Raw genomic sequence first — 27,256 nt, forward strand, 5'->3', positions numbered from 1 at the left:
CTGTGCGGTTCCCTTTCACGGGCTGAGCGGTGCGCGTTAGCAACACCGATTTTTGCAATCCCTTTGCCTTTCCCCGGTCCGGTACGGGGGCAACACTGAGGGTTGCGATCCGTTGCCGGACATGGAAAAAAAAAAAAAAAAAAAAAAAAAAAATGCGAAAAGAAATATGTAGTATATGATACAATATTGAATTCTGCAAAGTAGGATGGAAAGGATTTTTAATTTTCTACTTTATATAATTAAAAACAAGTACAAATATATTAAAAAAATAAATTTAGAGGCACATGATAACTTTTGTGGAGAATATTTGATGAGCTCTGGTTATTTCATTTTTGGTACCTAAACTTTTTGCAAAAAAAGTAGCTAAGCTCCTCAGGATGAGAGCATGTCCTACATGTTTTTGTATCTGTCATATGGATAGATTATCTGTCACAGAGGATTTGTTCAATTAATTTTTTTGAATGCCTGAGTGAATCTCTGATCTCTAGTGGAGTTGAGATATCTAGTGTTATATGTTTTATATTATAGTTAACCTAGTGATTTCTCCAAAAAAAAAAAAAAATGATAAGACAGGATTAGCAGTTTAATATTAGTGTCACAGATACTTCCTTTATTGACATGGATTTTTAGTGATGTCTTGGTGTTTCTGAATAATAGTTTTGGTGAGGAGACCAGGTATTGTTTGGAATAGTATAATGATGAATTTTTGCTGAATTGGAGTCGCTAATGTATCTCTCAACCTAATGTCCTTACATATATTTTAGGTACAAGGTACTTGAGATAGCAGCAGACATATTAATTAAAGAAGAAATACTAAGTGAAAATGATCAGTTGTCAAATCAGGTGGTTGCACATTTGCTGCCGTTTATGGTCATCAGTAATGATGATATGCAATCTGCTGAGATGAAAATTGCTATATATTTATCAAAATCAGGAATTTGCTCTCTGCACCCTCTATTAAGAGGCTGGAAAGAAGGTAAGAAATTCAATTATTTTTTAGAAAAAGGTGAACAGATAACACTTTACAAAGAAGAGAATACAGTTAAATTTGGCTATATTTGTTATTTGAAATTGTTATATGTGCCAGCAATACTTTTTAAAAATTTTTGCTGAGATAAAAATTATATAACGAAAAGGAAGCTGACTCACAGAGAAATTCAAAATTGGATAAAAGGCAAAAGAAAAAGCAAACCTTCATAGAGAAATGGTAAAATTTTTGCCTAAAGTCCTTACATGAGTGTTGGTGGCATAAAGGCTCTCTGAATTCAGTTTTTTTTTTACAGCTCTTGAGAATGTGATTAAAAGCACAAAGTCAGGAAAACTAATTGGTGTAGCAAACCAGAAGATGATCCAGGTGTTGGCCGACAATATAAATTCAGGAGATCCTTCCTCCATGTTAAAGATGGTAGGGAACGGTCACAGTTCACTCCTGGACTCCTCATGCTCTCAACTAGAGGCTCAGCTTCTGCTGTCCTGACTCCTTCTTCTGTTTTAAATTTTAAAAGTTATTTCATTCTTGTGTACTTTGATTGTTCTGCTTGAAACATGTACAGTGTTGTTTAGTATATGCTGCAGAATGTTTGTAGTCCTTAACGTTTTATATCATTATTTTCAATACGGTTCTAAATTGGACCAGTAAGAATAGTGTCTTTTTTACCTGTATTTTTTCCTTCTCATTCACATTTAAAATAATGAAGTCTTACTTTTTGTTAAAATAGCAAAATATAAAATAGGAGAAAATTACTTTTGTCTTGGTTAAATAAACCTTTATAAATAAAGGTATTAGGTGTGTGATTTAAATGCATTGACCAGTTGGCAGTTGCATTTATGTTCGTTATAATTTCTGAAATTGTTTGTTTTTATAATTACTTAGGCATCAGTGCTTAGTACTTTTTAAGGCCTTTTTATTTGTCATCTCACTTTAAATGTAAAACACATAATAACTAGATAGACCAGAGATAGAAAAGAATTGTTTTATGAAAATCAAGAGCTACCCATAATGTAGTATGTTTATTTTTTAAGGTGGAGGATTTAATAAGCGTTGGTGAAAAGGAGTCCTTTAGCCTGAAGCAGAAAGTGACATTTCACGTGATCGTGTCTGTGCTCGTCTCTTGCTGTTCACCTTTAGAAGAAACTCATTTTCCGTTTGCAATAAGAGTCTTCAGTTTGTTGCAGAAAAAAGTAAAGAAGCTTGAAAGTGTTATGACTGCAGTGGTAAGGAGTGCAAAGTCTCTAGAATGTTGGATGTTGAGTAAGGTGACAGCCTAGCCTGTTAATCACAGCAGAACTGAAAAATCAGAGTCCGAGATGTTGAGTCTGTGGATACTAGCTGGATGAAGTGGGGAGCAGCCTTGGGTAGCAGTAGGGCAGTGCATTAGCTAGCTCTTGCTTTTGCAGAAAATTTAATTGGATTATAGAATTTCAAGGTCGCAGATATAAATGGATACAACCATTTGTATCTGACGGTTGGCTCTCCCCTTTGTTAGCTTAATTGGATAATTATGCAAACTATACTTCTAGTGATTAAGTGATCTATTGATTAAGACTGCTTCAGGAATTCACTTGGTGTATTAGTGCTTGAACAAAGTATTATTTCATTGTATGGTTTACTAAAAACAAATCTTTTATGTTTTAATTTTAATATTACATTAGATTTGGATCTCTCCAGCCTACTATTTTCTTTGACAGTATTACTAAACGTGTATCAGCTGTTTATATTTTATCTAATACCACATCTTGAGGTAACAAGATTTTTTCTTTTGATATCTGCCATATATAGTAGTATTTTGTTTTTATTTGTCCTCCAAACTTTAGAGGGCTCCTTCTAGGATTTGCTGAATGAATTACATCTTTTTCCACATGTACACGTACCCTCAGGCTTTTATAAACCACAACCGTGGTTAGCTAAAATTATGTAAACTTTACAAGAGTGAATCTTCATATTTTAACAAATAGCCCACATGGGCCCTTCTCAACTTCTAATAGCATTGTGTCTTTTGTAAAGTGTGAACTGTACTTGTTCTCAGTGTTAAAAAATTGAGTATTTTTATATATATGAATATAGCAGGTTATTATATTGCTTTATTTTAAATACCGTTTCTGAGGTCGTGAGCATATTTTTGGCTATAGCAGCACATTGAACCAGTGAGATCCCTCACTAAAGATATTATAAGTCTGGTTTTGGGTCATTTTCCTTCTAAATCCTTGCTCTGTCTTGCGTGTACAGAGCCTCATTTATCATTTACTTACACCTTCTTTTCATGTAGTCTTTTATTGTTTATAGTATAATTCGTAAACTCCTTAACGTTTTGCTTTGTTTAAAGTCATCTGCAAGCTTGGAGATTTTATCATGCGCCTCCTTCAGATTACACGTAGCTGTGAAATGAGAGAAGTCCTTTTAAAGATCTCTTGGAAATCCAACTCCTTACCTTTATGTTTAGAAGCGTGCCTACCTGCCTACTTATTCCTACCCTTTATTTGATAAAAAGAATTTATATGAATAAAGTTTATTCTTAGGGATAGTGTTTTAAGGTAAAACATAGATAAAATGAAGCCATGTTTAACATATCTGTGTCTTTTCTCATGAGTAGTGACAGTTAGACCTCTTTGAAAACCTGGTAAAAACTATTAATCCCGTACCCACCAAAATGCACATATAGATAGAATTTTGCAGATTACCCAGTGAAACTCATACATCCATTGCAGTTCACCCATATAACCCATGCCCAGACTCCTTGAAGTTTGTACTAGCAGTTGTTTCCTTTAACGTTTCAGGAAATCCCCTTGGAATGGCACTTTGAACTGATGGTCGACAGAGGGATACCAGTGGAGCTCTGGGCGCATTACATAGAACAGCTCAACAGTGCCCAGAGGGTTGCTGTGGAGGACTCAGTTTTACTTGTATTTTCCTTGAAAAATTTTATTTATGCACTGAAGGCTCCTAAATCTTTTCCTAAAGGTAAGATGCAAGTTGTGAATCTTTTAAATGTGACACTCTGCAAAACTGAATTGTTGACTTCACAGTCATCGTTTGTCTTGAATGGAAGTTCAGCATTGGTTTATGCATCGTTTCTCTTTCTCTCTATGTCCGTGTAGATGATACATGGTGGAATCCTGAACAGCTGGAAGAAGACAGCAGAGACTACCTGCGCTTGCTTATTGGGGTCTTTGAGTTAATACTCGGGGGTGTTGATACCGTTCATTTCAAGGTTCTGATGAAACTTTTTATAAAGGTACTAGGCTCATCCCTTTCAGGCTTACTCTTCCCTTAAAGACTATATTATAGGTTATGTATTTTAGTTTAGACTATATTTTAGTTATGACAGTTTATAATGAAAATAAATAGACTTTTTTAAACAGTGAGGAACATGTGATAATAAACACAGGTCCTGTAAAGCAGTACTGTAATCATGACATCAGTCAGTAGGTCTACTAGAGATTAACATTGCTACACCCCTGCTCATGTGTTAGGCCCATTATTGTATTTAAGAATCACAACAGCCCAGTCTGTTTGGTTTACAAATGAAAAAGCTGATGTTCAGAGGGGTTATTTAGCACATGGAAAGTCACTCAGGAAATTTCATCTTGGGCACCGTTGACCTCCGTGTTGCCAGGCCCAGTGGTCAGTTCTGGTCCTCGTCAGACTTGCTCTCTCCCCAGCATCTATCTGACACAGCTGGCATTGCTCACTCCATCTTTGACGTACTTTCTCTTTTTTTTTTGGTGGCTGGCCGGTACAGGGATCCTAACCCTTGACCTTGGTGTTACAACAGCACGCTCTAACCAACTGAGCTGACCAGCCAGCCCTGAAGTACATTCTTAATGAGGCTGCCCAGACACCCCTCTTGTCTTGGTTTTCTGCTTAGTGTTCTCATCTTTTTGGTTAAGTGTTTTCAAGTACAAAGCAATAGTGAGGCTTCTGGGTATCACTGTACATCATTGTCCTTCCCAATTGGTTACAATACCAAGTTATAGGATAATTTTAAGTGATTAGACAAAGCAAAACACTGTATTAAATTGTGTGCCTTTTATAGTCGTACACTAGTGAAAAGAGGATTTGGAGCCACCTTGTTTGAGTAAGAATTAAACTTCACTTATTTTTTTAATTAGGTACATCTAGAAGATGTTCTTCAGTTATTCAAGTTCTTTTCTGTTTTATGGACCTATGGTTCTAGCCTTTCAAATCCACTTAACTGCACTGTGAAGACAGCACTGCAGACTCAAGCTCTTTATGCAGGCTGTGCAATGCTCTCTTCGCAGACGACAGAGCATAAACGACAACTGGCATCCGTATCTTCTCCAGGTATTGAAAGTGTCTAGACTGACCGGTAATGCTTTCTGTACACGTAATTTATGTAGTTTGTAAAATAATGACTTCATTTGTTTTTAAATAGCTCTGTATATATAATTTTTCTGGTTACTTTTAACTTACTAATGGCATTTGCAGAATCTCATGAAACACAAAAGTTTAATAAGAAATGGGAGGTGATTATACGTGATTTCTTAACATCCAGCTATTCATTTTCTGAGCTCTAGCAGCTACAGGGTAATATATGGAAGCCAAATCATCAATACAATTCGGTAACTACTTATTTAAAAAACAAAAACAAAAAAAACCCCTCCTGGATTTATCTCCTTTATTAGGCATAAGTCATTTTCAGGTTCAGTGCTCTCTAATATGGAAGCCAAATCATCAATACAATTCGGTAACTACTTATTTAAAAAACAAAAACAAAAAAACCCCTCCTGGATTTATCTCCTTTATTAGGCATAAGTCATTTTCAGGTTCAGTGCTCTCTAACGAAACATCCAAAAATAAAATTTATATATTTTTTTATAAAGTAGAATTGTAAATATTGCAAAAGATGCAGAATTTCATGAAATTGATGAGTGTGGCATTGAAAAGTGGGTTGACTGACTTACAGAGCTATTGACAAATGAGAGAATCTGGCAGAATTAGACCAGAATAAAAGGGTTGAGGATGAAAAAGTCAGTGAGGATAATGGGTATGACTGATGCTTCAAAGTGGAGTGATTTGAATATCAGAGAAATGTGAGTTGTCCTTGGGAGATTAAAGATGGGTTTTGTTTTTATGTTTTAATTCCAGAATCATTCTTTGTAAATATTCTGTGAAAGCAAAGTGAATGATCACATACTTTTCCCAGAACAGTTCCTTGATGTTTATCTTTTATTAGTTCCTTGAAAGAGCACCAAATTTGCGTTTGTAACCACAATTTTTTTACACATAGATATATAATTTCAAATTTTATTTACAAATAAAATCCCATTAAAGTAATTTCTTCTCCAGTATTTAATATAAAATTCTACTCTATTTCAGATGGGTTTACTTTTAGGAAGATTTTTCTAGTTATTTTTGGAGAGTGAGAACTCTTTTTTTAAACTTTAGTCTTTCAATTAATATGTTATGGACATCTTCTTGTATTAACGTTGCAATTTATCTTTATAAAAATATTTACAGAATATTTCATTATATGGAGATAACATAATTGATTAAAGTAGTTAGTTATTTACTGTTAATCTTGTGGGTTTTCAGAAAGGTATATGTATTTTATTTAGAGACACCTATTTAAGTTTTTCAGTTTGATATTAAATGGCTACTATCCTTTGACATCAAAGGCAGTGGCCCCCAAGTAATATGTGTAACTTTATAAATAGCAGGACCAAAGGACTTAACTCTTCCACTGGTATTGCTACAAGGCAGGCTGCCTGCTTACGCTGATGCCTTGACACCTGTCCCCTCCCCCTTCCTAAAGTATTTTGGCATTTATGCTGTGTAGACCTGTCACAGTAGTCCTCTGAACACAGGCGAGATGCACCTTGTTCTACTTGAAAGCTCAAAGACCAGGCACTAGAGTCACAGAGGGCCTCAGGTAGAAGGCCACTTAGTACCTGTTCTCACGGCTGTCCATGCTGGGTCCACAGTGAGCATGTAGCCATACGTTGTCAGTGGGGAGTCTCGGAAGTGTCGGCTGATTTCTGTTTTAATAGTTTTACTTACAAAAGTGTTATGACGTTCAAAAGTAAAAGGTTCTGCAATGTTCTAATGATGTAATATAATGTTAATTAAATATATTTACATTACAATTATAATATACTCACAAAAATGTTGTGACCAAAAGTAAAAGTTAGTGTGATATTATAATATAGTATTATGCTAATATATGCACAATTACAACCATATACTATATACATTATGATAATATAATATCTGAATTAAGTTTTTGTCAGTGGTTTGGGATCTAATCACTATTTATTACTTTTTATGCAGATATGTATTCTAAGTCACAGTCATTCATATAGCAAGTCTTTGTTAAATGAATAAATAAAATTTGTTCTATTTGTAAGATGGAGGCTGCCTTTTATTTGTTTATCATGCCTTATCAATATAGTAAATTTATTTGCATGTTTAAAGCAGACCTCAAATATATTTTTTAAATTTTTATGTGAAATATGATATTTATAAATCTAAATAAAATTAGTTGGGAGAATGAAGTCACATAGATTTTTAAATGGAAGAACATTCCCAAAAGCTGCTTGTTTAAATAATGTAGCTTTGGTATATATTGGGTTCCAGTACCTTGCTGAACATGTCACCTTGGTAGTTAGTACTTCAGATTTGTCTTTGAATTTGGATTCTTGTAGAAGGTCTGCTCCGCTATGCAGGGAATGTTAGCAAATAGATGTTCTGGCCTGAAGTGGCCCTTATGTAATATTCACCTTTCCAGCTATTCGTTTCTGACTTTGTTTTATTAATTTAACCGTATGGAGACCAGAAAGGATTTCCAGCTTTCATGAGCTCAGACAGGTGGGACAGTTCGTCAAGCTCATTAGCGTTCCAGAAGTGAAATATGTGGAATGAATCATTTCCAAGAAAATATAAATCATCAAAATTTGCCCCAGTCGATAGCATGAAATAGAGACTAATTACCGTAAAAGGAATTTAGATATCTCATTATCCCAGAGATATCACTTTAAAAACCCCAGTGTAGTTGGTCTCGCAGGTGCTTTCTACTAGACCTTTGAAGCAGGTTTTCTCAATGTTGTCAAACTGAGCAGCGTATAGGAAGAAAAGGAGGATGTGTAGATTCTTTGTCTAAACTAGCATAATGTTGAAAGTAGACAAAGCTTACAGATAAAAACAAAACTACTTAGGCTATGGTTGCTTTAAATATTATGGAAAAATCTTAAGTAAAATATTTGCAAGTAGGATTCATCAGTATATTCACAGAAATAATTATTTACCCAAATAGAGTTCATTCCAAGAATACAAAATCAGTTCAATATAAGAAATTCTGTTAATATACTGAACATATGAGCATTGAAGGAGAAAACCCATATAATCATGTCTAAGGATCTGAGACGTTATTAGATAAAAATCAGTAATTGTTCCTAAGTAACAGCAAAATAGGAGTAAAATGGTAAAAATATTCCTCAAATCAAACGCTAGCATTTTCACTGCATAACTGAGAAAACTAAAGTATTCCTGTTAAATTCATCACTATCTTTGAACGTGATCCTGCAAGTATTAGCTGGCAGAAATAGACAAGTTTCAAATGCTTATGGAATGCTCGAATATAATAAAACTAAAATCCCATATCAGGGGTGCTCATGTGGATTGTTAAATAAACATCTGCCTAACCACTTGGAAACAGTAGATCCAGTTTGACTTGATGCTCATTCCTTATATCATGTGAGCTGAAGATTTAACATAAAAAACACTTAGCTCTGGTATTGGAAGAAAACGCGGAGTACCTGTGGTCTCTCTACACAGATATGTCCTGTATTTACTCAGAGCGGGAAGGGCCTTTCTAAGCAACAGGAAAAACTAGAAGAAAAATTTGACTGTAAAATTTCTGCATTGAAAAGTCAAAACACATCAGCCTGGGACAAAATATTTGCAAAGCGTGATGCACAGGTGGATAATTCCCTGCGTGCAAACACTGTGCATGGATGTATGTACAAGGGTGTTTGTTGCAGCATTGTTTTCATGTCAAAGACTAGAAATAACCTAACCTTCACCTGTAAGGTACTGGTTTAAAAATGACGGGAAATACAGTAGAGTACTTTACAATTAAAAAGAATGATTTAATTTAGTTATGTATGCACTTACATGGAACTTCCAAGTACTTTGAAATGTGATAGCAGGATACATACAATGAGGGTACTTCAAAAAGTTTGTGGAAAAATACAGTTGTAAGATAATATGGAATCTTTCTGTGAACTTTTTGAAGTACCCTTGTATCCTTTCACTTGTGTGTTTTCGAAAGAATGTACCAGGTAGCATATGCCTGACATTTTTCTGGGATAGTAATTATGTAGTAAAATAGTGCATGGTCCTTGGAGAGGGAGTTTGAGTTGGGAGGGAAACTTTTCATCTTGTACCTTTGGTACTATCTGAACATTGTACTGTTTCAGTTTTTTAAATTTGGGTTGTGTGTTTTCGAAAGAATGTACCAGGTAGCATATGCCTGACATTTTTCTGGGATAGTAATTATATAGTAAAATAGTGCATGGTCCTTGGAGAGGGAGTTTGAGTTGGGAGGGAAACTTTTCGTCTTGTACCTTTGGTACTATCTGAACATTGTACTGTTTCAGTTTTTTAAATTTGGGTTGTTTTTTTTTTCTTTTTATTTTAGTGGTGACATCTCTACTCATTAATCTGGGAAACCCGATAAAAGAAGTTCGTCGGGCTGCCATTCATTGTCTCCAGGCCCTCAGTGGAGTAGTGTCCCATTTTCATCTGGTAATAGGTCATTTGGTTCCTAAAGCGGAGGAGATCACCTCAGATGCCACCTATGTAGTTCAGGTAAAATCTTGAGCAGAGATGGAGTGTGTACATGTGAACACTGTCCTTCATTCTTGACATCTTACTTAGCAGGGATTTTGATGGACTAAGTCATTGAATTCAAAACTGATATGTCGGTGTCTGCATATCTTTCTTCCCCTATTTTAAGAGCTAGCAGCACCACATTTCAATTCTGCTATCCTTTCATCAGATGAAAGACCGTGTTTGGCTTTTCATAGTAAGCTAACTGTTTCCCCTTTCCAGTTACAGTTTTAAGGGGAAATGAAGAAGTATAAACAATGTCACATCATTTAGGAAAGAGTCTTCCATAATTAGTACATTTCGCCTTTGTAGTTCCTTACCCTTTTTTTTTTTTTTTTAATCTGATTTTCTTTTTTGGTACCCTAGGATTTGTCTGCTTTATTTGAGGAACTACGGAGAGAAAAGAAATCAAAATCTCATCAGAACTTGTCTGAAACTTTGAAAACCCTACTTTATTGTGTATATAGTTGCCCATCTTATATTGCAAAAGATTTGATGAACATACTTCAGGAAGTCAGCGGTGAAGTAGGTGAAATTTAAGTGGATTGTGTATTCCCATGTGATGTTACTAAAGAATTATTGTGACTGCTCATGTATGAGGAAGATATTTGCAAGAGTTACATGCGTGCACTCAGAAGTGGTAATTTTCACATTAATTTGGGAGGGAGAAGAGTTGAGGTGGAGAAAAAAGATACAGAATACAAAAAGGAGTATATTATCCCTCTGTAATAATTAATTAGATTTTAAATGGATTTTTAAAATGTAAAGTGGGGTGCTCTACTGAAATGGCTGTTGTGTGTATTTTTGAAGTGAAAATCCTCCACAGGGGAATATATTTGAGTATAAGAGTCTGTGAAAACTTCAAAATCATTTGCTCATTTATTAAATACATGATTTGTACATTTTTCTGGAGAGAAAAATCCATAGCTTTCATTATGTTCTCAAGGAAGCCTTGATACGGTATGAAAGACTTGTTTATGTGATGGTATGTGCTGATCAGCGGAGAAAAATTCCTTCATCCTTGCATTCTAAAAATGCCTGTGCACTTCACCAGTCTTAGACTGGGTAACAGGGAGTGAAGGCCGTTTGATTATTTTTTCCTGATGGGAGCAAATAGCTCCCTGGTATACTTTAAGCCAGGAGTTGTTTAACTTCTGGTGTAAAGGACCAGACAGTAAATATTTTAGGCTTTGTGGCCATACAGTCTCTGTTGCAAATACACAGCTCTGCCGTTTTATAAGGAAAGCAGCCATAAACAGTGTGTAAGCACATAAAAAACACAGTGTTTTACAGAATGCTAAAATTTATTTTTATACTCTAATGTTTTAGCTTGTATTTCCTGTTCTCAAAAAGTCTTGTGGGTGCTCGTAGATTATCTCTCTGCTCATTTCTGAAGGGCTTAGAGATTTTGAGCATTACAGATGAACTATCGGAGAGGACCAGAGTGCCTTAATATGGATAATAGCTGTCCCCTGTTCAAGAGGTCATCACTATTGGATTTTTTTCTCCAGGTTAAGCTCCCCGTCTTCCAGCAGGGTATCTTTGGATGTCTTTGTAGTGTGAGAAAAAGCATATCTGTATACCTATTTACTAATAAGTTTTCCAATCTTTAGGTGGTGCTTTCTCAGCTATTGCCTACTGCTGAACAACTACTAAAAAAGATCCAGAAGGAGCCCACAGCTGTCCTGAAAGATGAGGCCATTCTTTTGCATCTCACTCTGGGAAAATATAATGAATATTCAGCTTCCCTTTTACATAAGGACCCAAAGTGTCTAGATATATTTATAAGAGCTGTGCACACAACAAAGGAACTTTACACAGGAGTGCCAACCACTCAGATCACAGCCCTCGAAAAGGTCAGTGACTTCTTCCAGAAACTAAAGCACGTTCAAGCACTTAAGAATCTGTAATGTTTTATTTGAAGAAGATAAAATTATTGGTGACTACATGTTTTAAAGGAACGTGATCTAGGGCCAAGCCCGTGGCGCACTCGGGAGAGTGCGGTGCTGGGGGTGCAGCAGCGCTCCCGCCGCGGGTTCGGATCCTATATAGGGATGACCGGCACGCTCACAGTGCTCACTGGCTGAGCACGGTGCGGCCGGTCTCAAAAAGGACAAAAAAAAAGAAAGGAACGTGATCTATTGACTTATTTTGCAAAGTTGAATGCTATACATAGGTCATTAAAAAAAATCACATTTTGACAAAATTTTTTAAAAAATCACATTTTAACTAACAAAATAAAATGGGCAACAATTTTATATTGTGAGAATGGCATAAAAATGATTTTTGGAGTTCATACTTACTCACTGAACTCAGTTGCCTTTTTTCTTCCCCCTCTAGATTACGAAACCATTTTTTGCAGCTATAGCAGATGAAAAAGTTCAGCAGAAGCTTTTGCAAATGTTGTTTGATTTATTGGTGAACTGTAAAAACTCACATTGTGCCCAGACTGTTAGCAGTGTTTTTAAAGGGGTAAGTCGCAAACTTCTGTAACTCGTAGTCTCTTCCAAGTGAGACTGTGTTTAAGTGTCCTGCATTTCACAGTGTTTCTAAGACGTCATATGTTACCATTAACAAGAATCATGGAAAATTAGGTCATAAAGAGCCACAAAATCAAAAGTATAAGCCTTCACCACTGTTTTCATTGTAAGAGATATTTACAGTTTTAACCAGGCAAGGTGTGTGCATGTGCATTTGTGTGTGGGTTTGGATCTTACTTGTATTAGGTGGGACCTACCTGTTTTACGCAAGGAGTAGTAATGAGTTAAGTGGCTCAGTGTGGACCTGGGTGTCAGATTATTCTACTTAAACAGTTGTTTAATGACATATATGATGGAATTGAGAATCTGCTTATTGATTTTATATGTATATTGAAACCTAGTTATGCATCAGAATAACCACATGGTTATTCTGTTTTTTGGTTGTTTTTTAGGAAAACACATTCACAAAAATATAGAATAATATGATGAAGTCCTAGTTTCCAGATTATTCAGCAGTTCTCAGAATTTTTATGTACTTAACCTTTTTATTCCTTCTTGTTCTTTGCTGAAGTATTCTAAAGTAAATCTCAAAACATCATGCACTTTTCATCCCTATGAACTTCAGTATGCATCTCTTAAAAAGTGGACGTTTTCTGGTATGACTACTTGCCATTATCACACGTGAAAATAATTAAAAGTAATCCCTTTGTATCATCTAATACCCAGTCCATAATCATATTTCCATGGTTGTCTCAAAAATACTTTTTACAGTTGTTTTCTTTTAATCAGAATTCAAACATTTAGTTTTAATGTCAGAACCTTTCTTAAGAAAGAGATTTCTGCATTCCACCTGATATCTTAAGAATCTCTGGGGGTGTGAATGTGTGTGTACATGTGTACACATGTGATTATTCTTTCCCAGTGGGTTAGGATCTGCCTGGTCTGTCACTTGGAACCAGTCGGTGTGGATGATTCTGTATCGTGTTACTATTTTGCCACTCGGGCTGAATATGGAATTGAGTGACTGGGCTGGAGAAGGGGTATGATGTCATCTTCAGGTCAAACACAGGGCTAAACTTGAGACCCAGGATGAACCAATGCAGTCATACATTGCTTAACAACAGGAATGAAAAACAGGAGTAAGTTTCTAGAAATGCGTCACAGGCGATTTTGTCATTTTGCAGTCATCACAGAGTGCACTTACTTACTTAGATGGTATAGCCTGCTACAACCTAGGCTAGATGGCATAGTCATCATAGTCTCATGGGATTGCCATCAGATATGCATCTGTCATTGACCAAAGCGTTGTTATGCAGTGCGTGACTGTAGGTGCAAGAGCATGGTGGTAGGTGAGCTTAGTGAAGATGAAAATCGGACGTTGAATTCACATTGGCTAGCGCTAGGTTGGTGTTGGTGGTAGATGCATGTCCAGGAAGTCATTCTTCCCTCTTAGTTGAGTAAACCCTCCTTATAGGGTAATGTCTTATTTTAGTCTCAATATTTTTAAAGAGATATGAGGGAAAGTGAGACTCACAAAGGCAACACATATTTAACAGCTTTGAGTATAGTGCTAATTAAGTACTGGTTGAATTAAGATTTAGTCCAAAAGGGAACATCTTAAAGCATTTAAAGGATTATTAAAAGGAAAACGTTAACCCATATTCCTCCATCTTCCATCTCGGTAGACAGCCGACTAGCGGGCATATGAGGTATTTGCTACACGTGCTGTATCAGCCAAAGGCATATAAGATTGCTCTTAAATGGAAGGCAACTGTACTTTTCACTATAAAAGTTATTTTGATTACCAAAATACACTCTATTATATGAAACACTCTCTTGTACTTTGTGACAATAAATATATGCCGTAAGGTGAAGTAAGCATGTACTGATATGAGTAGATTTTCAAGGTACATTATGTGAAACAAGTCAAGGTACAGAGCAGTGTGTGTGATATGCTCCTGTGTATGTTGTTTTAGAAAATTTTTAGACAGCTGTTGGTAGGTATATGGAAGATTTCCAAAAGTATACATAAGAAATTGTCAGTGGTGATGGCTTTGGGGATTGGTGTGGGCTCTGGAGTGATATGGAGACATTTAAAAGTGGATTCATAAATGCTTTCATTGTATCTCTTTTAATCAATGCTGATTGTTCTAATTTTATCCCAGTTATATTATCCACCATTCTTCCTTCAATATTTCAGATTTCCGTTAATGCTGAGCAAGTCAGAGTAGAACTAGAGCCACCGGATAAAGCTAAAGCCTTGGGCACAGTTCAACAAACAAGAAGGCAGAAGATGCAGCAGAAGTAAGTGGCTGGGTGAACGGAGAACGTGCTGTTGTCCGAGCCCCTGTGTGCTGTAAAACCGTTGGGATTTTTTTGATACCCATCAATTTGGCATAATCAGGTACAATAGTTTTTACTCAGCAATGACAGTGTTTGCTTTTCCAACTTTTTATCTTCTCTCTTTCCCAGAAAATCACAAGATCAAGAATCTGTTCAGGAAGTTGGAGGGTCTTACTGGCAAAGAGTAACCCTCATCCTAGAATTACTGCAGCATAAGAAGAAACTCAAAAGCCCTCAGATATTGATACCAACTCTTTTTAACTTGCTATCAAGGTAATGACATTTGGTTTTGATCTATGAGAATGGGATTCTGATTCTTGCCCATCTGACTGTATTTAACATTCTCTTTTCAACATACTCTCTTCTTGTTTAGTCTGTAAAATAAAGTATATTTAGTACTCTAGTTGAAAGTTTAAAAGAATGGTTTCAGGTACCCATTGCTCATGCCCCAAACGAACCTTTGTCCTGTATTATGTAGTAAATGACCTCTCACTGTTTGGCCTACTTTCCTTCTTAACTTTCAGTACCGTGCCCAGGACATCATTACTTATATTTAAAGATATGTAGTGTGGCACCCACTATATTTTTAGGGTAGATTATTAGATAGCTACAGAGTATGCCACTGAGTTGTGGAGTGTGCTTTTATGTGAAAAGCCAAGTAATTCTCAAGGCTGTCCTGTACGATTCCAAATAGGTTAATGGATAGTACAATGAAGAGGAGAAATAATCTGACATAAGCACCTGTCCATATGAGAAAAGATTGAGAAGTCCTATATCTTGTTTACAGACTTCATGTTTAATGACAGGTTTAGTTATTCCTTATTTAACATGAGTTCTGGACAGTGGTCATTAATGTGACAAAGAATTTTGCAATTCTTACATTTTTCTTCCTTTGTCTTCTGGACATCCTGAAGGTGTTTAGAACCTTTGCCACGAGAGCAAGGAAATATGGAATACACCAAACAGTTAATTCTTAGTTGTCTGCTCAACATCTGCCAAAAACTCTCTCCAGATGGTGGCAGAATACCCAAAGGTATGTACTTGTTGGAAGGAAAGGGTAGAAAAATGACCTGCCTTGAGTGTGAATGTCCCTGACACTCAGATTTTATTTCCCACCACTGTAGATATCCTAGACGAGGAGAAGTTCAATGTGGAATTGATAGTTCAGTGCATTCGCCTTTCAGAGATGCCCCAGACACATCACCATGCCCTTTTACTTTTGGGTACTGTTGCTGGAATATTTCCAGTAAGTATAAATACTTTAAGACTTTAGGAGATATTTCAGATGTTTTTCTTTCATGGCAATGCATTGGCACTTACTGATATAAAGTCATTAGCTTCATGAACCTCCAGGATTGGTGGGACTCTCAGCCATGCCTCTTAGTAGCTGGAAGAATGTGAACATGTTAAAGCTTCAGTTCATCTTTTAATCAAGTGGGATTAATGGTAACCTCCATAGGATTGTTGTGAGGATTCAACTGGATAATTTGGTTAGCATTTAGCACAGTACTTGGCACGGTTTAATTGTCCAATAAGATGGTATTATTTGGAAACAATATCACATTAATCATCAAATAATCCTGAACAGCTTTCACCCAGTGACCTAAGAACACTGATTTGATTATAAACTCCTTCATTTAAAGAAATCATGTCCCTTATGTAAAATACATCATTTAAAGGGTTTTGAAGAGATAGAAAGTATTTTCATATAGCGGATTTAACCTGGGGTTCTTCATGAGCTTTAGGGGTCTTCATCTACTGAAATCATGTTCGGGATTGTTTATGTATGGGATTTATTTTTCTTGGAAGAGAGTCTGTACTCTCAAAGGGGTTGATAATCCAAAAGCAGTTAAGAATCACTGATACTTTTTCTTTTAATTGAAATGTAGTTCATATGCCATAAAATTCATCCATTTAAAGTGAACAGTTCAGTTGTTTCAGTATACGCATAAAGTTTCATAACTGTCACCACTGTTTACTTCCAGCTACTAAGAGGCATGGCTGAGAGTCCCACCAATCCTGGAGGTTCATGAAGCTAATGACTTTATATCAGTAAGTGCCAATGCATTGCCATGAAAGAAAAACATCTGAAATATCTCCTAAAGTCTTAAAGTATTTATACTTACTGGAAATATTCCAGCAACAGTACCCAAAAGTAAAAGGGCATGGTGATGTGTCTGGGGCATCTCTGAAAGGCGAATGCACTGAACTATCAATTCCACGTTGAACTTCTCCTCGTCTAGGATATCTACAGTGGTGGGAAATAAAATCTGAGTGTCAGGGACATTCACACTCAAGGCAGGTCATTTTTCTACCCTTTCCTTCCAACAAGTACATACCTTTGGGTATTCTGCCACCATCTGGAGAGAGTTTTTGGCAGATGTTGAGCAGAGGGTTGCGATCCCGTTACCGGTCACGAAAAAAGACAAAAAGGGAAAAAAAAAAAGAAATAGAAAATGTTGATAGTGGTTTTTTTTGCTTTTTTTTTTTTAAGGATAAAGTTCTACATAATATTATGTCCATTTTTACATTTATGGGAGCCAGTGTCATGCGCCTGGATGATACTTACAGTTTTCAAGTTATTAACAAGACAGTGAAAATGGTTATTCCAGCCCTTATTCAGGTGAGTTGTCTTTATACTACCATAAGTAGTTTTTAATTTTTAAAATTTTGCATATAAATGACATTGAAAGTCTTTCTGAAATGCTCAAATACTAGGGCCTCTTAAATTTTAAAATGGTGAAGCTAAGAAGCAGTCTTGGAAATGTCTTTTCCAAGAACGGGAACAAGCGCCCCAGGAGGGTGTAACTATAAAGTGTCTTAATATTATTCTGACAGAGCGGAGTACATCTGTCTATTTCAGGACATTGCGTCAGTTTTATGATACCCTTTTGTAGGTCAATGAGTATAGGAACTTCTAGAGCTTTGATGGCTTATCTGTTAACATGCAATCCAACAGACATTTACCAGGCATTTTCTAAGAGCTAAGAACTCAGAGAAAGACGCGAGATGTTGCCTCTGCCAGTAAGGAATGAACAATTTGAAAGTAAAAAGTAGCCTCGAAGGTGAAGGAGCTTGGTCATCTTTCTGAGTTTCTGTTTTCCCTCACTTGTTAATGTCTTTTTCTCATGCTGTTGACCATTCCAGGGATGACCACATTCAGCACTTTCTCCTTTTAATCTTGGTGTTAGATTGGTGTTTTCAGTGCCCAACAAGTTGGAGAGTGTAGGACATATACATAAAAAGAAATATCACTATATAAATTAATGTGATATGTACTAGTGGAACAAATAACTGCTGAAGAGTTCAGAATAGGGAAACGTCTACACAGGCCAGGATGAGCAGATAGAATCTGCACTGGTGTGAAAGAAGGGTAGGGTTTGCTTCGTGAATGACGGGGTCAGTAGTGTGAGAAAAAGCGTGGTCTCGGAGTGTGCACAGTGCATTTGAAGAATGTGATATTGCTCGACTTGATAGAGGAGCAGAGGGTCGGGACAGTTGGGCATTGGTTTCTTCATTCATTCAAGTGTGTATTTATTCTGTCATTCATTCAACACTGTTCTGATCACCAATACCAGAGTAAAATGGATTGAGCTTCATCTGAAAGCAGAGGGACTGGTTGGCCTTTCCTGTGCTCTGCTCACCTGGATTATGCTCATTCTTCTCAAGGAGCAACCCAACTCCTGCATGATTTGTGCAGCCATCCCAGATGGTCCAAGCAGGCTGGCAGTCCATACCACACATTCCATGCACCTGCCATTGACTGCCTCCACTTGTCTTTCCACATGGGCATCTTGTTTCATACAGATTATAGATCCCCTGTGGGGCGGGGCTCACATCTTGCATTCCCTCAGGGGCCAAATAATGCCTGCAACATGTTAGAAGTTCACTGAATATTATTGTTTGGACTTCGACGACGACAATCCTTTTGTGAACGTTGGGGCACATCTGAAGTCCAGGGAAAGCTCGTGTTGTGGAGGGTTGTTTGCGTCTACTCATTCATTGTCCCTGCTTACTGTTCTGCAGTCTGGTAACGGAGACTCTGTAGAAGTCACAAGAAATGTGGAAGAAATTGTCGTAAAGATCATGAATGTGTTTGTGGATGCACTGCCGCACGTGCCGGAGCACAGGCGCCTGCCCGTCCTCGTTCAGCTGGTTGATACACTGGGCGCAGAGAGGTTCCTCTGGGTTCTCCTCATCTTGCTTTTTGAGCAGTACGTCACTAAAACAGTGCTGGTGGCCGCCTGCGGAGAGAAGGTCAGGACGTGCGGTAGGGTGGCAAGGAGGAGAAGGCTGAGGTTTCATACAGATGTGGTGATACTGGCCAGGGCTGATGACATCAAACAGGGCTGCTGGTGCTTAATGTGCGTTATTTCCCAGGCTGGCTCAGAATCTTTCTCAGAAGTGTTTTTGGCATTCTTTAAAATTGCTTTCAGAGCCTGCAGCGCTCTGAACATCCTCAGTAGCAGCTAAACATCTTACGAGGGCTATTTGACTTTTCTCTTAAACAGATCCGGTGCCATGCTGGGTTGTTCTGTTTTAAGCACAACAGAGTCTGGCTCTAAAGTAAATGTAACTGCATCTCTTGAAAGTGGTTCTGAAGGCATTTTGTGGGGGAAGGGAGGAACATCCACGTCTTAGAATCAGTAAGATGCAGACACAAACGATTGTTTGGAAGAGTCGGATTTGGATAAATAACGGTAGAACTTACAGGCAAAGGACTGTTTTTCAATGACGTCTTAGACGTGGGATCTGGAAGAATATCTAGACCTACTTAAAGTAGTGTATTCCGTTCTGCCGGAAATCAACGCAAATGGTCCTGGAATTGTGCCCTCACGATTCTCATAAATGGGCCTTTTTACAGAAGGAGCTCACTAACTTACTCATCTGGGGATGACCGTACGGAACGATATATAATGAATTGTGTGCTAAGGAATATTTTTTAAACGTGTTCCTTTATTTGTGCTTTTTAGTTAACATTTGATAGGTACAGTTTGTTACCTTTATCTCTTCTTTTTATACAGGATGCTATTTTAGAGGCGGACACTGAATTTTGGGTTTCAGTCTGTTGTGAATTTAGTGTCCAGCATCAGATTCAAAGCTTGATGAATATCCTGCAGTACTTAATAAAGCTGCCAGAGGAAAAAGAGGGTAAGAATAAGTTAGGTGACGTTTATAGTTTAATCTAAAAGTTAAAGAGAAGCAGATGAGGATGCTGGTTATCCTTAGAACACTTAGTACATCTTCAGAAGAATTTTTTAAAGTAAATTAATAATTTAATTTGAGTATTTGATTGTGTCCTTTCTTAACCCTTATGGAGAGTAGTCGGGAGGAGTTCTACCTTGTCCTTTATACCTCCGTGCCTTGTGCTGATGTCTTGGCTGTGGAATATTCCTAGTGTCCAGGATAAATTATGTTCAAATGACAGTAAGTTGGTAGGACCTTATTAGCTGTCTCTCAGCTTCCCATTAGAATATCTGTGAAGACATTTACAGGAAAAGAAAATAAGTACCATGGCAGTGGTAGCTAAATATTAAACAATAACATAAGATAGTCTTGAAGAAAATTCCACTGATTGCAGCACCAATGAGACTGGCTTAGGAAAGAGTTGATACATGGAACATTCTTGGTTCTCTACCCTTCAGAGTGGAGCAACAAGGTGCATTAGAAAGAGGGACTCCACAGGGACAGTTTTGTGTATGGCCAGCCATTGGCCATGTCACCCTGGTTGGCTGGGCAATAACTTGTCTTCTTCCTGCAGTCTGCTCAGCTTGCCCGGGAGCAGACCAGGAAGGTGCCTGGAGAGTTGTATGTGGCAACATGGTTAAGGAAGAGTCTTCACACTGAGTCATTCCTGAAGACAGTGGTTTTTAAGTGGCCCAACACAGACCCCTGACCACTCTACCCCCAAGCCCGTTTATATTAGATATGTTCGAATAAGGAATTCTACATCTGAAGTTTGAAATTCTGGGACACACATCTACAGACTTTAGAACTAAACCTCGTGGTCACCAAGTAAATGCCCCTAATAAGCCTTCAGAAATTTGGTTACAGAGCCAGCACTGAAAGACTCCTGAAATATCTTTGTCTGCCATTTGATTGTCTCAGTTGCCCTGCTTTGTTTTTTGTCTTACGTACTCTCTTCTCAGGACTATTGGTTACTTCCTAGTAAACCTGCTCACATTTTTCACTAATTTAGAAGAGGGAAAACTGGGTGTAATCAGATTTCTGTCTCTGAAAATTGTATCCTGTTAACCCTGCTGTGCTCTAAATCTCGTTAGTGTCTGTATCTGTGCGGAAGATGAGGTTGAGGATGAGTACGGTCACCGTTTTGTTGCTGTTTTTCAGAGCCCATTCCCAAAACAGTGTCTAGTAAGAGTGAACCCCAAGAAGGAATGCTACAGATTTTTAATGTAGACACTCACACTAGCAAGCAGCTGCGGCATTTTAAATTTTTGTCAGTGTCCTTCATGTCCCAGCTCCTGGCTTCCAATAATTTTCTCAAAAAGGTAATCCGTTCTTTAAATGTGTTTATGATAAAATGATTTTGCTTTTTCTAAAGGAACTGGGTTTTAAACTAGTAAGCGTAGCTTGGCAAATGTCTCATGAAAACATGAGACATGCTTTAAAGATAATAGGAAAAAAGTAGAACACTTCACCGTGAAAAACCATTTGGCCTGACGTGCAAAGGCAGAGCATGTGTAGAAGCCCTGCGACTCGGTAATTAGTAGCTTGGCAAATGTCTCATGAAAACATGAGACATGCTTTAAAGATAATAGGAAAAAAGTAGAACACTTCACCGTGTAAAACCATTTGGCCTGACGTGCAAAGGCAGAGCATGTGTAGAAGCCCTGCGACTCGGTAATTTCATTCTCAAGTGGCATTACCCAGCGGAAGTGTGCGAGCACGTACACCAGCACGGACAGGAACGCTTATAACGACTGTACTGATTCGTGGTAGCCCCACACTGGTTACAACCCAAGTGTCTGTCAGTAGGATAAATGGTCTGTAGTCCTAGGTGAACATGGTGAACCTCGGGGACACACAGCCACCTGAGGGTCTCACAAACAACTTGGAAAGAAAGAAGCCAGACACGAAGGAAGGCATACCATGATTCCAGTTATATAAGCTCAAAAACAGGCAGAACAAATCTGTGGCTTTAGACGTCGGGACAGCATTTTATCTTTGGGGAGGGGAAGGGGACAGTGATGGGGGCCGGGGAACAGGGTGTCTGGGGTGCTGGTGTAGGCTGTTTCTTTACCTGGATATGGTGAGCTCTGCATGTATGACTTGTGGGCCCTTCTGTTTGTGTTACACTTCAGTTTAAACAATGAGAGGGAAAGAAGGAAATACAGAAGCAATGAGAGAAAAAAAGGAAAGAAAGAAATCTCATGACCAGGAATTCAAAAATGGTTTAACATCAGAACATCTATTAAAGTACCATAATGCATTAACAGATCAAGGGGAGCCATGTGATCATCGTAAACTTAACAGGGAAATGATTCAGTACGTTCAGTATTCATTTGTGACTTAAGAAACAAAATCCTCTTAGCAGATGGGAATTACTTTGGCCTAATAAAGGTCAATATCAGAAACCTGTGGTTTACATCGTAGTTAATGACAAAACATAGCATGCCTGTGGAAGTCAGGAACAAGGGTTCCCTCTCTCATTGTTTCTAAGTAAAAGAAATGAGTGTAAGAATCAGGAAATAAAGAGAATCAACAGATAATTAGAACTAATAATCGGTTCAGCAAGCTTCTTTATGGAGATCAGTGTAGACACTGTCTAGAGACCAGTGTAGACCATGATCTGTATCAAGCAAATAATGCTTCTATTAATCTTATTAGGAAATAGAGTAGAAAAAAAGATTTCATATACAATAAAAACAAACTCATAAGTTACCAAGAATAAGCCTAACAAAGATGTGCAAGAATATTATGGAGAAATTTCCAAGATATTAAAGGACATAAAAGAAAGCATGACAGCATAGAAAGAGGCACTGTGTTCATGCACAGGAACACTCACTATTTAAAGATAACAGTTCTTCCCAGATTAATCTAGAAATTCAGTACACTTCCTCAAATACATCATTTTTTAAAAAATGATCTTGACAGGTTGATCCCCAAATGCCAGGGGCCAAGGACAGTGATGCTGTAAGAATGCTGAGACGAATCAGTGTGACTGAAGAGGAAGCCCAGAAACACACCCCAAGAAGGGTGGCAGGTGGCCTTACAAAGCAGCAGGGAAAGGGAACTGTCCCGGTACTCGCACTGACACGATTTGCTTCCTATTTGGAAGAAAAAGACTCTAATCTCACACTGTATACAAAAGACAGTCTTAGGTAGAGTTAAAAACATCAGTGTGAAAAGCAACAGTTAGAACTTTTAGAAGGAAATCAGGGAGAACGTTATTGTGACCAGAGGATAGAGAAGAATTTCTTTAAAATTTTGGCTCAACAAAAAACCACATAAACCAAGTGAACAGAGAGCCACAGACTGAGACGATTACTGCTCTGCATAAATAAAAGCATCAGTTGCCATTAGAACAACTGGCAAAGAATATGAATTCACGGCAGATGACTCACTAATGGACAATTCCTATAGGACACAATTCAACCTCCCTAGTAAGCAGGAAATGTCAGCTAAATGAGATGCCACTATCATGCCCATCAAATTGGCAAAAATGTCAAAGCTGTTAATGAAAAGTCTGATACTTCCCCAAAAACATGTTGTTGAATGATATGTGCTGTCTGAAAATACTTAACTGCAGATTCAGGGTGGTGGTCGTCTTTGCCGGGCGAGCGGCACTGGGAGAACAGGGCCGATGAGCAGTACGTGGGGGACTGCAGCTGTCTCTGTAAAAACCGTTAATTGGTTAATAAATTATGTCTGAGCAAACGTGAGCAAGCAGCATTTCATAAAATTAGGTTCTGGGTAACTGATTTGATTGCTATATTTTTCTGATTCTTTGTAGTACTTTACAGATATTATAAATAGAATGTAATTAAAATAAATTAAGAGAAGTAGAGTTACTACAGTCTCATGAGGGTAATCTGGACCTGATTAAATTGTCGTGTCAGAAAACAGTTCCCATGCGAGGTCTGTGTGACTCATCCAAGCTGAGTTTCAAGGAACTTACTTCAAATGACTTTTTATTATCTGCTTGCATTCTGTTCTAATGGTGCCTTCTTTAAAAATTAGGTCATTGACGGTGGTGGTCCGCAGATTTTAAAAGGCCTTGAACAGAGGTATGTTTACTTCTCTATTTTTACTTCTTATTTGGAGAGGATTTCAAACTTTAGAAGTACTGGTAGAGGAGAGCACAGAGCTCTCTGCAGCCGGGGCCTGGTTGTTAGTGCCTTCTGCCCCGTTTGTGTCATTCTCCCTAGACTTTCCCTCTCGTCCACTGAAAGTAGGTTGTGTTCAGCATGCCTCTTCCCCCATATTTCCTAAGAATGAGAGATGTTCTTATAGAACCACAGTACAGTTTTCAAATTCATATAGTTTAGTATTGATACAGTACTGTGATCTGATCTGTAGCTCATCATATTCCAGTTTCCCTATTTATCCCAACAGTGTCCTTTATATCACTTCTTTCTCTGGGTCACGATCCATTTTAGGCTTGTATGTTGTACTTGGTTGTCATCTCTCCTTAGGGTCTTTTAATCTGGTCCAGTTCTGCATGGACTTGAGATCTCTTATTTTATTCCGTGGATTATCATCCATGTGGTGTCGTTACGTATTTGGATTCAGAAATTCTTTCCTTTCACTCCCACATCGCCAGGGTATCTCCTGGCCTTGCCATGCACCTACTTCCCGGAAGCACTGCCTTGCAAGGCTTCCGTCCTGCCATTTCCTGGAAGGTGCCTGCCCTGTGGCCGGGATTGTGAGCTGTGAGCTCCTGTCCTGTGGCCTGGCTCGTAGCCCTGTATGCAGGACTTTCCATGTCGGAGGGGGATTTTGTCCGTGCCCTCCATTCCCCTCCTCTGCTGTGTGGTGTCAAGTTCTGTCTCTGCTCTCATCCTCCAGAATGCCCCCTCAGGCTGGCAGCAGTGAGGGGGGCTCCAGTGGTCATTGTGTTGGAATTTGGTGTGTACTTTTCTGTTATAGGTTAATTGAACTTTGTATCTTTTCTGTCTCCTAGCAGTGTTGGAGACATGGGTGTGTTCCCATTTGACCTGAACATATGAGTGTGGGGGGTCGGGGGGGCAGCTGCCACTATAACCGAGGGCCGTAACTCCCTGAAAGCCAGCGTGGACGGCGGTCAGACCGCTGCTGCTGACTCCGCGCCTCACAGCCCGAGTGTAGGCGATCCTTTCGGACAGAGGCACCTGTGTACTTCTTAGTGATATTCCTCTGTGGTGATAATCCCTCCTTTTCCTTTCTTTCCACCTAGTTTTTGAAATAATTTAGTATAAAGTTATTTAGTTGGTCTTTTGATTTGGAACATTCAGCATGAGATAGATGTGAGTTTTTTAAGTGCCTTCAGGTTCCATTAGCTGAATGTGTGCCGTGTTTCAGGTTGCTGGAAACTGTTCTTGGCTATATTAATGCCGTAGCACAGGCCCTGGAAAAAAATGCAGACAAGCTGACTGTGAAGTTCTGGCGAGCACTCCTCAGTAAAGCCTACGACGTGTTAGATAAGGTTGGTTTTCAGTTCTCCCCATAACTGTGTTTCGTTGCTGTTTTTGTCATTGTGAAATTATTTATCTTGAAGTTTTACTTTTAAGAATAAATTTAGCAGTACCTTTTCTTAATATAAAGAAGCTCAGAATTTTCTTGGAAAAGAATCTCTTGATGACTAGAGATAAATTTGTCTGGAAAAAAATTGTTTCCCTACTAATTATAAAACCATGTGCCTCAACTATGTGAAATATACATAGTCGTGTAATATGCTGTATAATGTTCCACTTTATTCAGGTGGAATAAAAAAAATGCTTATTGGATATATTAGATATATCATTGGCTCTGAAATTAGGATTGCTACTCAAATCTAGGCAAATTATATAACTATGTGGCCTTGACACGTATTCCTAACATCAAGTTTTTGCTTTGTATAGTAATTTGTGGTTAGTGATGCCTACCTGAAAGGCTATTGAAAGAAATAATAAAATGTGTATGAAAATGCCTGGTGCTAGAGGGTGTGCAGTGAATGGAAGTCTATTTCCATTAGAGTTGACCCCCCCTTTTTTTTCTTTTTGTGTAAAACTTTTCTGTAGGTCAACGCCTTGCTGCCCACAGAGACATTTATCCCCGTGATCAGGGGACTGGTGTGCAACCCCCTCCCATCCGTTCGCCGGAAAGCACTGGATCTTCTGAATAACAAGCTGCAGCAGAACGCACACTGGAAGGAGAAAACTGTGAGTGCAGGCTGCAGAGCTTCCCATGCCCTCCTTTGCTTCGTCAGAGAGCTGCATTTAACCCCTTCATATTATACTGTGATGTGTATATGTTTAAAAATGTGATGGTAAATTTAATAGAGTGTACATGTGTTGTAAGAGCTCTTAGAATTTCAGCCTCATGGACTTCGTACTTAAGATGGACTGTACATTGCCTTGGCTTAGCATAATTCTAATCCCCTTTTACTCCAGACTAGTAGGGTGCTTTCTATAAAATCAAAAGTCAGGGCTGGCCGTTAGGTTAGTTCAGTTGGTTAGAGTGCAGTGTTACAACACCAGCGTCAAGGCTTCGGACCCCTATCCCAGCCAGCCACCAAAAAACACAAAACAAAACATACAACAAGAATTGGTCAGCAGGCGCATGCATTTGCTTAGCGGTAAAGAAGGCAGATGGAGAACAGGTGCTTGTGTATCACCACGTGGTTCAGGACCCCAGAATCTGACTTCCATTTGGACAGTCTCAAGCCTTGCAAATGGAGAAACAGACTAGCGTTTCTTGCAGCTTTAATTATTTTGGGTGTTGCCTTCCTCTTCAGGTTTATCGTTTCCTAAAACTGGTCCCGGTCCTTTTGGCCATTGTGCAAGGAGGAAAGGAGGCAGAAGAAGAACAAGCAATAAACAGACAGATGGCTTTGTATACCCTAAAACTTCTGTGCAAGAATTTCGGTGCAGGACATCCGGAGCCCTTTGTCCCTGTGTTGGACGCTGCAGTGAACCTGATCAGTCCAGAAAGGAAAGAAGAGAGGAACGTCTTGGGAAGTGCCCTGCTTTGCGTAGCAGAGGTGGCCTCCACCCTGGAGGCACTGGCCGTCCCTCAGCTTCCCAGGTGCGCCGCTGCCACTCGGAGCAGGACCCAGCAGTCGGGTCCGATGGAGAAACAATACCTCAGTGACCTTTCTTTTTCCTTCCCTCCTCTGAGTAGAACTTACGTAGAATTAGATTTGTTAAAGAATCGGCCTCCTCTTCAAACTGAAACACAGCATTCCTGTTTATCCTCGGGTGCACTGCCTTGTGATCTTCCCTGCCCCCCGTTTTTCCCCTCCTTGACTAGTTAGAGAGCAGGGAGTGAGGCTCCTTGATGGAGGGGCCCGTCCAGCGGGCGAGGCCAGAGCTGCCCTGTGCTGCCACGTGGGGAAGGCACGGCTGCCGGCTCCACGTTTGGCTGTGATGGCTGCTAGCTCTGCACC

The 27,256-nt window shown here is 38.6% G+C and overlaps 1 protein-coding gene across 1 annotated transcript in view; it reads left to right on the top strand.

Annotated features, from left to right (window-relative positions):
• HEATR1 (HEAT repeat containing 1) overlaps window positions 1–27,256 on the top strand; it is a 48,130-nt gene that overhangs the window by 16,675 nt on the left and 4,199 nt on the right. The window contains exons 15-36 of the mRNA XM_008573418.1: window positions 765–976; window positions 1,284–1,405; window positions 2,023–2,214; window positions 3,775–3,958; window positions 4,096–4,232; window positions 5,110–5,302; window positions 9,657–9,826; window positions 10,214–10,372; window positions 11,461–11,703; window positions 12,188–12,319; window positions 14,528–14,631; window positions 14,800–14,943; window positions 15,585–15,703; window positions 15,795–15,916; window positions 17,165–17,293; window positions 18,697–18,927; window positions 19,695–19,821; window positions 21,019–21,179; window positions 23,872–23,918; window positions 25,192–25,315; window positions 25,890–26,030; window positions 26,606–26,895. Of these exons, the coding sequence (XP_008571640.1) occupies window positions 765–976; window positions 1,284–1,405; window positions 2,023–2,214; window positions 3,775–3,958; window positions 4,096–4,232; window positions 5,110–5,302; window positions 9,657–9,826; window positions 10,214–10,372; window positions 11,461–11,703; window positions 12,188–12,319; window positions 14,528–14,631; window positions 14,800–14,943; window positions 15,585–15,703; window positions 15,795–15,916; window positions 17,165–17,293; window positions 18,697–18,927; window positions 19,695–19,821; window positions 21,019–21,179; window positions 23,872–23,918; window positions 25,192–25,315; window positions 25,890–26,030; window positions 26,606–26,895 (3,483 nt within the window). The remainder of the gene's footprint in view (window positions 1–764; window positions 977–1,283; window positions 1,406–2,022; window positions 2,215–3,774; window positions 3,959–4,095; window positions 4,233–5,109; window positions 5,303–9,656; window positions 9,827–10,213; window positions 10,373–11,460; window positions 11,704–12,187; window positions 12,320–14,527; window positions 14,632–14,799; window positions 14,944–15,584; window positions 15,704–15,794; window positions 15,917–17,164; window positions 17,294–18,696; window positions 18,928–19,694; window positions 19,822–21,018; window positions 21,180–23,871; window positions 23,919–25,191; window positions 25,316–25,889; window positions 26,031–26,605; window positions 26,896–27,256) is intronic.

Source organism: Galeopterus variegatus, unplaced genomic scaffold, assembly GCF_000696425.1.
Source record: "Galeopterus variegatus unplaced genomic scaffold, G_variegatus-3.0.2 Scaffold915, whole genome shotgun sequence".
In the NCBI taxonomy this organism is placed as follows: Eukaryota; Metazoa; Chordata; class Mammalia; order Dermoptera; family Cynocephalidae; genus Galeopterus; species Galeopterus variegatus.